At 46.5% G+C, this 13,817-nt stretch overlaps 1 protein-coding gene across 1 annotated transcript in view; it reads right to left on the bottom strand.

The window, feature by feature from the left end:
* Nucleotides 1-906: 906 nt before the first annotated feature.
* The window catches only part of MTMR7 (myotubularin related protein 7), a 71,418-nt gene continuing 58,507 nt past the window's right edge, over nucleotides 907-13,817 (bottom strand). Inside the window, exons 9-14 of the mRNA XM_054990438.1 lie at nucleotides 12,715-12,840; nucleotides 11,714-11,763; nucleotides 10,597-10,797; nucleotides 7,565-7,696; nucleotides 2,657-2,783; nucleotides 907-1,809 (exon numbers count right to left, since the gene is read on the bottom strand). Coding sequence (XP_054846413.1) covers nucleotides 1,447-1,809; nucleotides 2,657-2,783; nucleotides 7,565-7,696; nucleotides 10,597-10,797; nucleotides 11,714-11,763; nucleotides 12,715-12,840 — 999 coding nt within the window. The 3' untranslated portion in view covers nucleotides 907-1,446. The remainder of the gene's footprint in view (nucleotides 1,810-2,656; nucleotides 2,784-7,564; nucleotides 7,697-10,596; nucleotides 10,798-11,713; nucleotides 11,764-12,714; nucleotides 12,841-13,817) is intronic.

Below are 13,817 nucleotides of genomic sequence, written 5' to 3'. Positions count from 1 at the left end.
GGCACTGGCAATCTGAAAATATGTGAGCTCCAAACCATCAAGAGATATCCCTGCACATGGGTTGTTTCCCGATGGTCTAAAAGTAGCGCAATACTCACAGAAGGCTGCCAGCTTCCTTGCACGATTTTTGATGCCATCCATTTACAAAACAGAGGCAGCCGGTGATGATGGCACTGTCGTAGCTGCCTGCCTCTGTTTTGTAAATCAAAAATTGCGCCAGGAAGTCGACAGCCTTCCATGAGTATCGCACTAACAGTGGGGAAACGGCCACGGTCTCTGTGTATGGCATCATTGAGAATATAGACCTATGTCCAGACACACATGTCCCTCAATACAGCAATGTTACTCATTTCCTTCTGAACTGATGCATTTTTTTACATGAATGTAGCTGTGCATCTGCATTTAGGCCCACCAGCTGAGACACGACTACAGCTGAAGCTGGCCTGATTAGTATTGTTTAGCATCAAGAGCTGCGCAACAGACTTTAGAGCAGTAGTTTAGAGCAGTGATACTCAGTGGCTTGTGAGCCACCAGTAGCTCTTTAACACATCACCTGGGACTTTTCTGAGCACTGTTCCCTAATATGGAATATGCTCCGTTTCAAAAAAGTGGATGAACCCTTCCACAGCAGGGCTTGGGGCTAGCAAGGAGTTCTCATCTTGAAACAGCTGCCATGAAAGGAACAGGTAAACTGTGCGCCTCCTTGAAATGCAGGCCTCATTGCCATTCTTTTCAGTTGATGGCAACTGTGAATACAGCTCTGTGAGAGCTAAGGAGTGAGTACCACTGCTTTAAAGAAACAGTGTTTCCTTTGGGTTTCATATCCAATAGCAGGTTTCCCTCCTGGGCTTTGCTGTTGGGCCACATGTAGATGGCACCATTTAAACAAATTTAAGAATGAATAGCTCTTACATTCTTATAGAAATTTATCATATCTCTTTAGTCAATAAGACAAATCCAGGACATTTCAAATTGATTCCATATTTTACCGTTAACAAAAATTTTAAATGGCAAACTATTGAATCTGCTAAGGATAGTCTTCTAATCAAAAACTGTGAAAATCAGGGGGAAATAAGATTCTAACCATTTACTTGATTTCAGTATTTTTGGTGGGGCTTTTTGACAGGATCAGTGAATATTTCTTGAGCCTTCTGGGATGGGTTCTATTCTTACAATCTAAACCAATAATAGGAATAAATAATTCTAAGTTAAATAGAAAGCGTTCATTCTGTACAGCTCTGCAAAGGATCTAAAGTAGATGAAGCAATTCAGTAAATACGTTAATGTTTTAAATGTAAGAGATTTCTCCCCATTTCACTGTTTTAGATTATGACGCCATTATTTCTGGCTTTTTTTTAAAGTGTAGGATTGCACAACTCCCTTTCTTTGAATAAATCCCCCCCCCCTAAAATAGACAGTCTCGTCACCTGCTGGCCAGCGGCTATTTCAGACAGTGAGACAAACGGCTTCATCTGAGTCACGATATTTGGTGCTATCCCCACTGCGCAAACAACCTCCTCCACTCGGGGACCGGCAGCTCATATCCTCCACACCTGATTCCTGATCGCTGTTGGCTGAAAGATCCGGATCTGAACTTTTCAGGTTATCTTGTGTAAGGATCAGGGCTGAATCTTCTTCATCTCCCTGAGAAGGACTCCGAGAGGGGAAGGACTTCAGATTACCAATATAATCCTGGGGTGTGTTAGCTATGCTATCATTAGAGGTAGAAAGTCGTAAGTCCTTGATTCCGTTTTGTTGCTTCGTCATCTCACCGTTATTCAGTTGCACTTTTGTAAGTTTTGCCAGCCTCTGCAAGATGATAAACAAGAATTCATTCCCTAGTTAACATTTACATAACTATAGTAACATCTTATGCAGGGCTTTTTTTTCTGGGAAAAGAGGTGGTGGAACTCAGTGGGTTGCCCTCGGAGAAAATGGTCACATGGCTGGTGGCCCCGCCCCGATCTTCAGACAGAGGGGAGTTGAGATTGCCCTACGCGCCGCTGTGCGGCGCGTAGGGCAATCTCAACTCCCCTCTGTCTGGAGATCAGGGGGCGGGGCCCTCAGCCATGTGACCATTTTCAAGAGGTTCCGGAACTCCGTTCCCCCGCATTCCAGCTGAAAAAAAGCCCTGATCTTATGTATACAGTATAGGGAACCTATACAATAATGTGAGGCAACCTACAGGGAACCTATAATATAATGTGAGGCAACAGTATAGGGAACCTATACAAACAGTGAGGCAAAACTCCTGTGGGGATTTAGGAGACTACATAGTTTGTCAAGGTAGAGAAATATCTATCCGCCCACCCCCAAGAGGCTCATTTTTTGGTGGGCTCTTTTTCTTGTTTGGAATGGTGATGCTGACCGTGCTGTACACATTTGGCAGGTGAACACGCCCTTTTCAACAGTTGCAACCACATGTGAGCCAAACCTTGGATATCCTCATCTTTCTTTGTGGCCTCATAGGCATAGAGGTAGGCCTCCACTATGTTGAACTTTCCTCTGGCACAAAATCTTTTTCGGCTCATTGAAAGACACTGACCTGGCTCTAGCACTGGAAGAACACACTTTGCAGCAGGGGGCTGCCCCACATCAGAGAACAGTGCTTTTCAAGCAGAAGCACAGCTTAGGATCCCAGCCCAAGGGCTCATACCTCTTCTAGGACTACTAGCTCTTCTTCTAATTGCTGTGTTTCTTCTTTTACTGCCATAAGATATTCAGTCACAGATTGTCGAGGATGCATGCCTTTTTCAAAACGATTATACATTCCACTCCAGAACCTGGAAAGAAAACAAATAAATGTGCAAGATTCAAAAATGTTATATAGGGCCGATTCCAGACGTCCCTCTGCAATCCGAAACATCGCGCGTTGTTGTGCGGAAAATGCGAAATATCGCGTTTTCTCGCACGAGTTTTGCGCGAGGTCGTGCAAAACTCACACGAGAAAACGCGATATTTCGCGTTTTATGCGCGACGACGCGCGCCGTTTCGGATTGCAGAGGGACGTCTGGAATCGGCCCAGGTGTGATAGAACTAGAAACAGATGGGGGCAGAGAAGTTCTCACACTCAAATTTTAAATTGGAGGTCCAGGAGAACGAATACGGTCACACTACCTCTGTCCATTTCCAGGAGCAGGTCACCCACCAGAACAACCAAGGCTGCTTCCATCCTATACAACAAGGCCTAAAACCAGACTGGGAAGGATCTAAACAATTTGCCTAGCCCAAGAAAGTTTGAAGTTGTCCAGTTCTATCAACCCTGCTCAGGAACGGAAGTTTTGATGCTGGAAGACAGTTACTGAGAGTCTGGTTTCAGGGTACGCTTCTTCAGAAGTGGAGGCACCAGAGTCTGTTTCAAGGCTGGGGTGACCACTCCCTCTCTCAAGAAATCATTAACTGCAATTCCTGTAATGGCTGCCATCGGAAGAGTGAGCCCACTACCCATAGAACGCCCCAAATAGGGTTGCCAAGTTCCTATGCCCTCCCGGAAGGGGGGGGGCTGGCACTTACCTATGCGGGGTCAATTTGGCCTGTTTGGGGCCCAAATTAGCCCCAAATAAAGCACAGGAATGCTCCTGCAGCTAGCACGATGGCATCACTTCTGGAAGTGACATCGCCATGTCCCCCAGGAACGCACACACCGCACATGTTCCCAGGGTGCCTGCTGGTGGCGGGTGACCTCCAGAGGGCTTGCCATCTCCTGCCGATCATTGGTGGATCGGCGGGTGAGGGGGCACATCCCCAGGAGTTTGCCCACCACCAGCGGGCACCTGAGAACCCTAGCCCCAAATGATCTAGTGCTAAAACTAAGAGAACAAAAGACCCAAGTTTGTAACTTTTCTCTACATAACCTTGAACAACCAGTCCTTTCTGTCTGCTCCTCTGTTGTCACAAATGCAAACAGAAGTTGTTGCTGCTAAATAACCATGCAAACAGGAGTCGGAATGGTGTACACTGTAACCAATACTGGGAATGGCTTGGATGAGCCTGGTCTGTCCTGGTGCCTAATTCCTCCAGTTACATGCGGTCAGAAGTTGACTGCATGCTCAAAAGCAGATCAGTGGCTGAGTTAAGTAATAATCAGATGTGGATTCAGAATGGAGCCATCTAGTAAGGGCCTGAGAAGTTATTTTAAGAAAGACTGTAACATGACAAGTGGTAAAGACAGCAGTCAATGGATTCCTCCTTTCTTTGCTGAACCTAAGCATTTCAGCTGGACTTCATTATCAGAATCACAAATGGTTTCAAGTAATTCTTTACCTCAGTAGAGAAGACAGGACAACAGAATGCCCTACTAATGAAAAGTGGGGGGAAGGGTTACATTTTGCCCCTATCTGTACAAAGCAGGATTTCAGTTTGCAATTATATTTTGTAAATAACTGCAAATGCAATTTAAATACATTTACACAACTGCATGCATTTGTTTCAATGTATCTCAAACTACAGTAATGATTTTATTTATTGTTGTGAGGCTGTGCTATTTATAATCAAGGTATATTTTAATTTATTTTATTATTGTTACTCCTGGTTCTGTGAAGTAGGGTAGAAATAGTTTAGTAAGTTAGTTAATGATTGAACAAATAAATAAAAGCCGAGTTTTTATTGCTCTGGAATGAAGCACAGAACTTGAGCAGTGGTGTAACGCCTTGGACATTTATTACAGCTTGTGAGGGGGCAGGACTGGCTCCAGCTCTGCCTCTCCTGAGAGACAGCCAATGGGAGTGGGCAGAATGCTGGGCCAGTGAGAGCAAGTGTCTGTTGGAGGGAAGAAGGCTTTGGGCAGCTGCTGAGGGAGAAGCAGCAGAGATATGGCTGGCTAATTACAAACCTGTACTGTCGCATTGAAACATTCTGTTTAACTCCGTTTATTAGTTTAAAACCCATTCACTCCTATGATCCACCTTGTGAAAAAAGTTTACTTTAGTTTTGTTTAACCCTGGCTGGCTTGAAATCATTGGCTGAGGGAAAATGTCTCCCACACAGGCCTCAAACACTCTGGTCACGTCAAATGGGGCAAGTTTAAATGGTGACAGTGTATATAGAGGGAAAGCAACCTCTAAGCTCCCTTTCCCCACAGTAGCCCTGGGCTGTATCTGGGTGAGGGGAGGAACATACAGGGAACTGGTTGTCTCTGATGGAGCCTCTGGAAGAGGATAAAGGGGACCCTGTGAGGATTTGGGTCAGGGCTCTCTGCCTACTGTAGTGGAGGCTAGACAGGTAGCATGTGGTAGGGGACTCCTGGCCTTAACCTGCCTGGGTGGCAGGTAGGATTACCAGCCTCCAGGTGGTGGCAAGAGATCTCCAGGAGTTACAACTGATCTCCAGGCCACAGAGATCACTATGCCTGGATAAAATGGCTTTGGAGGATGGACTCTATGGCATTATACCCTGCTGAAGTCCCTCCCCTTCCCAAATATTGCGCTCTCCAGGTTCTATCCCCCAAATCTCCAGGAATTTCCCAAGCAGGAGCTGGCAACCTAGTAGCAGGAGTGTGAAACGTTTGTGTGTTCTGTGAAGGTGCGGGGGTGGGGGGTCTACCCATCTACTTATCCCCACTATACAGCTTACATTATATAGGAGGGTCACAACCAACACTCCTTTTTTCTACACACACCCACACAGAGCAAAAGGTGTTCTCTACTTTATGAAGGCTTACACCTCGAGAATATTTTACCTTTGGGGTTTGAATCCCACATCTAACACCACCTGTGGCATTTTGCCGCTGTGTGTGACTTATATATTGCTGCCTCCCTCACTGCCACCAAAGGCTTTCGCCTTAGACCTCTTCAGTTCAACTGGTGTTTCGTATGAAGGCTTGACAGAGCAGTCAGCATGTGTGTGTGGGGGGGGGGGAGGGGGTGCTGTGAGGTAAAAAGAGGTTCCTTTTTACTTAACCGAAAGTGGAATTTATTTATCAGTACATAAGTGTGACGGTTGCAGTCTTCATAAGTGTATTGGTTCATAAGCTTGGTGTCAAAATAGTTATATATTCTTAGAGGTATATTCACAGACCCGGTCACAAAGACTAATCTTCCACATAGATATTCAGAAACAGAACAAACATCCCTCTCATCCATACAGACATAGATTTACTCTGGTCTTTCCACACAGCTTGCCTGATCTAGACAGAGTGAGACCTTTCAGGTGCCAGAATAACCTCTCTCCGGGATATACAGACTGTATCCAGGCTCACACACACAATTGGCCTGACTCAGACAGAATTTCTCAGAACACACAGATTTAGTGAACTTGACAGAATGAGACCTCTTTCAGGCTTCCACACACAGGGTTCCCACATGCCTGCTGGTGGCAGGCAAACTCCCGGGCGTTTGCTACCTTGCCCGCTGCCTCGCCAGTGGTTGGCAGGAGGTGGCAAGCTCCCAGAGGTTGCCTGCCTCTGGCAGGCACCTCAAGTACTTGCAACGTGTGTGCACTCCCAACTGGCACAGTGATGTCACTTCCGGAAGTGACATCGTTACGCCAGCCGCAGGAGCATTCCTACACTTCATTTGGGACTGATTTGGGCCCCACATGGAGCACAAGAGCACTCTTGTGGGAGGTGCGATGATGTCACTTTATTTATTTATTTATTTTATTAATTATATTTTTAACCCTTCCTCCCCACAAGCGGGCTCAGGGCGTACAACATTGATTAAAATACAACATAAAAACAGTAATCACAGCATAAAAACAGCAATCAGTAAAACCATTCCAAGACGAGGCAGTCCTGCACTCCTGCCCATCAGCATACAAAAAGGGGAGGTAGTAGCAGACAGATAAAATACTGTACCCCTTTCCAGAGCAGCCAGCAGTGGACTCTCCATAACCCCTCATAGAGGGAAGACCGGTGGAAGGCTCGGCAATGATGGACAAAAATTAGCCTCCACCATATGCCTGGTGGAACATCTCTGTCTTACAGGCCCGCCTAAATGATACTAGATCCTGGTGGGCCCGAGTGTCCTCAGACAGAGAGTTCCACCAGGTTGGGGCCAGGACTGAAAAGGCCCTGGCCCTGGTAGAGGCCAGCCGAGCCTCACTAGGACCAGGGACCACCAGTAGATGTTTTCCGGTTGAACAAAACACTCTCTGTGGCACATACGGGGAGAGACGGTCCCTTAGGTATGCTGGTCACTTCCGGAAGTGACATCATTGTGCAGGTACTGGAGCCCATGCATGCTTCACGTGCGCACAAGGTAGACCTCACAACCGGCAGGAGTTAAGTGCCAGGTGTCCTGCCCCCCCGCGGGAGAGTACAGGGACCTGGCAACCCTATGCACACACTTTGCTTGACTTAGCCAGAGTGAATCCTTTACTCTCAGCACTCTGGCTAAAAACAGCAGTTTATTCCACTTCCTAGGGTACAGCTACTGTCCAATCACAGGGAACTCCATTCACCCATTCAACTCCCATCCTTCTCACTTCAGAGGCCTGCGTTTAAACCCACAGTAACCAATATTCAAAACACCTATATGGATACACGAACTTACTTACATGCAAAATATGATGAGTGGGATTTTTTCCTTTCTGCGAAAGAACATCCAATAATAAGAACATTACTTACTTGTAAACGAAATGCCAAGGAGCCGACTGTGGATTCAAGGTCCGGTTATGGTCTTCTCTATACAGAGGATTCACATAATCAGCACGATTCTTCCACAAATGAGCCCAAAGTGAATACGTCCTTTCTTGAATCCTGAGGATTTAAAAGGCAAGCCTATGAACCGCACTGCTAGATCTCCTGCCTTGAAAGAGTAGGCCTACATTTAGGAAGCCGAGAATTGGAAAGCTCTGGATTGGATTTTCTCGGCCATTCAGGAAAAAACTGGCTTCAGAGCTAATGAACGAACTTCTTGCACAGAGCTTGCACAGAGCTGAACTTCAATCAAGTACAATCAACAGAAGTGACAGGGAATGCAGTGCAAAGTCTGTCTCACACACGACCAGTTCTTTTCATACATACAGGGATGATCCAAGGGGTATGGGTACACTGGAGTTGCCAGGTCCCCTTACCCTCCCAGCAGGAGAGGGGGGAGGGAGGGAGGGTAAACTGGCACTTGCCAGGGGTGATCTTCTAGCATGAACAAGTGCTCCTGCCAGGCGCAACATCACTTTCAGAAGTGACGTCATTGTGCCTGGAAGTGGGCATGGTGCCCCTGTGAAGCGCAGGAGCATGACCAATGCCAAGTGCAATGATGTCACTTTGAGAAGTGATATCATCCTGCCTGGCATGAGCATGCCCGCTGTGCGCGGGCCGGGAGATTTTTTGCCTCCCAGGCGCGTTCCCCTGGGCTTTCCCCACACACACACACACTGGCCAGCTGAGTGGCAGTAGGGGACAGAGACTGGGAATGGGGGATTCTCGGCCCCCATCAGGAGCTTGGCAGCCCTACATACCAGCCCACCAGATCTTTGCACCCACTTGGTCCACAGCTATGCAATCTCCTCTCATGACCTAGCCACACTGTCTCTCCCCATTCCCCTTCAAAAATGGGTATATCCTCTTCCCTTAATAGGAAAGGGATTTAAAACAGCCTTCACTTGACAAACGTAATGTGTAAATCATAATAACCACAACAACATTCGATTTATATACTGCCCTTCAGGAAAACTTAATGTCACACTCAGAGCAGTTTACAAAGTGTGTTATTCTCCTCATGTGTGTTGTTATAGAATCATAGAATCATAGAGTTGGAAGGGGCCTTACAGACCTTCTAGTCTAACCCCCTGCCCAGTGCAGGATCAGCCTAAAGCATCCCTGACAAATATTCATCCAGCCTCTTCTTGAAAACTGTCTGTGAAGGGGAGCTCATCACCTCCCTAGGCAGCTGATTCTACCTTTGAACTGTTCTGACCGTGAAAAAGTTTTTCCTAATATCCATCTGGTACCCTTGTGCATGTAATTTAAGCCCATTGCTTCGGGTCCTACCCTCTGCTGCCAACTGGAACAGCTCCTTGCCCTCCTCCAAATGACAGCCTTTCAAATATTTAAAGAGAGTAATCATGTCCCCCCTCAATCTCCTCTTCTCCAAACTAAACATTCCCAAGGGTCTCGGCCTTTCCTCGTAGGGCTCAGTCTCCAGACCCTTGATCATCCTCGTTGCTCTCCTCTGCACCCTCTCGATTTTGTCCACACTCTTTTTGAAGTGAGGCCGCCAGAACTGCACACAATACTCCAGGTGCAGCCTGACCAAGGCAGTATAGAGAGGGGCTATGATCTCCTGCGATTTCGACGCTATGGCCCCTTTGATACAACCCAAGACTGAATTAGCCTTTTTTGCCACCGCATCACACCGACTGCTCATATTTAGTTTACAGTCCACTCTTACTCCAAGATCCCTTTCGCATATACTACTGCCCAGAAGTGTATCCCCCATCCAGTATTTTTGCTTCCCATTTTTGTGGCCCAGATGTAATACTGTGCACTTGTCTTTGTTGAATTGCATCCTATTCACAGCTGCCCACTTCTCCAGAGTATTCAGGTCTTGTTGAATTTTAATTCTATCTTCTTGGGTGTTTGCTACTCCTCCCAATTTGGTATCATCGGCAAATTTAATGAGCAGCCCTTCCACGCCTTCATCCAGATCATTGATAAAAATATTGAAAAGTACCGGACCCAAAACCGAGCCCTGCAGCACCCTACTGGACACCTCCCTCCGATCTGATGAAATGCCGTTGACCACCACTCTTTGGGTGCGGTCCTCCAACCAGTTCCCTATCCACCGAACTGTCCTATAGTCCACTCCACAGTCTTCCAGTTTGCCCATCAGAATGTCAGGGGGGAACTTATCAAAAGCTTTACTGAAATCCAGATAAATCACGTCAACAGAGTTCCCCCGATCCAGTAAGCTGGGCACTCGATCAAAGAAGGAAACTAGGTTGGTCTGGCACGATCTGTTAGGGACAAAACCATGCTGACTTCCCCGGATCACTGAGCAGTCCTTCAGATGCTTACAGATTGATCCCTTTAAAATCTGCTCTAATATCTTCCCAGCAACAGAAGTCAGACTGTTATCCTCATGACAATCACCCTGTGAGGTGGGTGGGGCTGAGAGAGCTCTGAGAGAGCTGGGACTGAACCAAGGTCACCCAGCTGGCTTCCAGTGGAGGAGTGGGGAATCAAACTCAGCTCTCCAGATTAGAGTCCTGCCGCTCTTAACCACTACACTAAATTGGCTCTCTGTTCCCATCTACACAATTTAGGGCTGCCCTACTGTATTTGTTCACTGAATATCCTAATTGTTGTTCATTATGGTACTTCCTCAATAAATTTTCCTAGCTGTTGATTATATTGGCTCTCACTCACACTATGTAATCCATCTTGGATCTCAGTGAGAAAGGCAGATTATAAATGAATTAATAAGAATAATGGAGAGGAGAAGAGATTTCTGGGGAAAATTTAAAATGTCCTGACTTTGACAGAGGCCCTGACTGTCACACAGAAACTTCAAAGTTAAAGTTAGGAAAAAAGAGGAGAAAAAACATTTCCATGGGTCACGGGGCACTTTGTTGCCTTCCATTCTTCACAACAATATGCAACGATAAAAATAGTGAAAGAAGGTGTATACTTATGGTTTAAAGGAACGCCTGCCTTACTTCAGTTCTCGTCTTTCCTTCTGATTGTTGCACAGAAAATTCCCAAATTGGCAGGAATAGATGTGATGCTGTATGTGAATTAGGAACCTTTCATTGAATTCAAAGGCGCAAGGAAATTGTTCCATCAGCTGCCACACACACTCAATGAACTGATCAATAACTGGGGAGATCTCCTTCGGGTCGCCATCTAAATTTCCATACCTAAAACAACCCCATAATAAAAGTCAGCTCCTAATATGGAAAGATACATAAGAATTAACAGGCGTTTGTATTGTCTGGGATCAAACCCTTACATTTCAGATTAACTTTTAAAAGGTTGCTTTGTCCTTGTTGCGACTGATTCGGCGTCAAGCATCAGTGTAGCATAGTGGGGCAACCATTGTCACATACACCCCTCCATAACTAAAGTTACTTTACCAAAGGAACAGCAATACAGCTCATAACAAACAAAGACCTAAGAATGGAGGCCTGCATAATGCTGCAAGCTTATTTTGTAACATCCATTCAAAAAAGGAAGCACGGGGTCTACGTTTCTCATGCCTCATGCTCCGAACAGCATTGGCCTCCATCTTGAGACCCAGGGCTTTTTTTCAGCAGGAACGCGGTGGAACGGAGTTCTGGAACCTCTTGAAAACGGTCACATGGCTGGTGGCCCCGCCCCCTGATCTCCAGACAGGGGAGTTTAGATTGCCCTCCGCGCCACTGAGCAGCGCAGAGGGCAATCTCAACTCCCCTCTGCCTGGAGATCAGGGGGCGGGGCCACCAGCCATGTGACCATTTTCTCCGAGGGCAACCCACTGAGTTCCACCACCTCTTTCCCCAGAAAAAAAGCCCTGCTGAGACCCAATGCAGCATTCCCTGCTGCTGCCCTCTCCACCACCTTTACATAGAGCAAAAGGGACCATGTCATGGCTGAAGGGGCAAAAGAATCCCATTTTGGATCTGGGTTCCTTGAAATGGCTCAGGAGAGGTTCAAACAGCTCAGAAAACATAACTGTCATGGAAGTTGGTCACTAGTCAGGAAACACTCTTCATTTGATTTCCAACAGCAACAAAGAAGATAGTACTCAAGTCGGCTGCAGCATCAGCAAAAGTCTAAATCTCAAACCGTGCTTACCTGTGATTGAATTTATGACCAAATGAAACCCAATCCTTATCAATTAATACCTAAAAGGAGAGAAGGGTATGTGAGTAGCAGGCAGTGAAGCTCATGTGAATTTTTAAGCAAGCAGGAAAAAGTCACAAAATTATCATCACTGTGAATCCACTTACCTACAGGCTACACTAGCAAAACAGTAAAGAGACCAGTAGCACCTTTAAGACTAACCAACTTTATCATAGCGTAAGCTTTCGAGAGCCACAGCTCTCTTCATCAGATGCAATCTGACAGGCATCTGACAAAAAGAGCTGTGGCTCTCAAAACCTTATGCTACGATAAAGTTGGTTAGTTTTAAAGGTGCTACTGGACTTTTTATTATTTTGCTACTACAGACTAACACGGCTGACTCCTCTGGATCCATGAATAAACTTCACACAGAGCCCTGTGTTATTTTTCTACAAATCATGTGATGCACAGCAACTCGAGTCAGAACCACAGCACAAGTGGGGTTACCAGCTCTGCCTTGGCAAATACAGGAGATTCTAAGGGCAACAGGAGGATTTTAAGGGAGGGTGGAGTCTAACTCAGGATAATATAGTCACATGTGTTCATGCAAACCTGGGGCAACATCATAATTGGTGCTATGTATGTTTATACTGGCCCCAAAACACATACATCCAAGCCACAAGAGAGTTATACTTGTAAAAAATGCTTTCATTTTATGGAAAACTCTTCTAATAATTCAATTAACATTTTGCAGCCACAGGGCACACCACTTCCTAATAATACTAATAATGAAAACTGTGTGCTCATATACTGGCATTCTGGACAAATTAGTTCCCACTCAGAGCAGTGAAGAAAGCCGGTGTTGTTATTATTCCCAGAATACAGCTGGGGCTGAGAGGAGTGGCTTACCCAAGGCCATCTGCAGAGCTCACGGCTGCATGGTAAGTCGAACCAGCAGAGTGCCGACTCACAGCCAAACTACTTAACCACTATGCTTTAGTGGATTTGCTTACCATAAATCCCTTCATGGTTCTGTAATATGGATCAAGTAGAAGGCTTGCTACAGAGCAAACCTGAGAGGTCCGGTCCCATCCATCGGAACAGTGAACAAGAACACTCACTCCTTCCTCAGCTACTGCCTAAAAGAGAGAGGAAGAGATGATGAGATACATATAATATGGAGCATTTCGTTTCCTTTCTGAAGTAAAAATTACAGAGAAAAGTTTACCAAACAGGTGCAAAACCCTGCAATATAGAGAAGTGACGGCCTCCAGACTCACCTGGATAGCCCGACTTGCAGCTCGCGGGGCAGCAGCGGAGCACGAGGCATGGCAGCTGCCATGTTCAGGATTCCCAGGGGTCCCCGGGGAAGTCCAGCAGCCAATCAGTTTGAATTTCCTGGCTGGCCAATCAGGGCTAGCTGGGAAGGGGGCAGGGTGGATGCCGGACCTGAGGTGGGCAGTTTTCACTCAGGTCCGGCAGGTGTGCCTTAAAAGGAGGAGGCCTGCCCTGCTTCACTCCATTCGACTCGGACGGCGAGTCAACACCATGCTCACCTATACCTGAACCATCTAGATACATTTCTACTGGTTCAATGAAGATGAACATATGCAAGAGCTTTCATATTCAGAGCAGACAGTAACCTTCTGCCAGGTCCACAGGCACACCATTTTCTCCAGGGACTATTCATTACATACTGATTATGTTTAAAGGAGATCACGTTAGCCCTGTGAAGATCATGACACTTCAGGCTGTCCATGACCTTTGATTTTTTTAACATCATTACCTGCAGGGCTTTTTTTCTGGGAAAAGAGGTGGTGGAACTCAGTGGGTTGCCAGAGCAGGGGGCAACTCCTGATGGGAGGTGGTGCCCCTGGTATCCTCCTAGGACTGCACAATGATGTCACTTTGGGTCAGCTGGAACAAGGGGGGAGTTTTAAAAAGTTTAAATCACCCTCGGTGAAAATGGTCACATGGCCGGTGGCCCCGCCCCCTGATCTCCAGTCAGAGGGGAGTTTAGATTGCCCCTCCGCGCCACTCCAGCTCCAGCTTCAAACTCCCCTCTGTCTGGAGATCAGGGGGCGGAGCCACCAGCCATGTGACCATTTTTAAGAGG

This window comes from Eublepharis macularius, chromosome 10 (assembly GCF_028583425.1).
Source record: "Eublepharis macularius isolate TG4126 chromosome 10, MPM_Emac_v1.0, whole genome shotgun sequence".
Taxonomy (NCBI): Eukaryota; Metazoa; Chordata; class Lepidosauria; order Squamata; family Eublepharidae; genus Eublepharis; species Eublepharis macularius.
The sequence above is the reverse complement of the archived record's forward strand: the minus strand, read 5'-3'. Positions and strand labels throughout refer to the sequence as shown.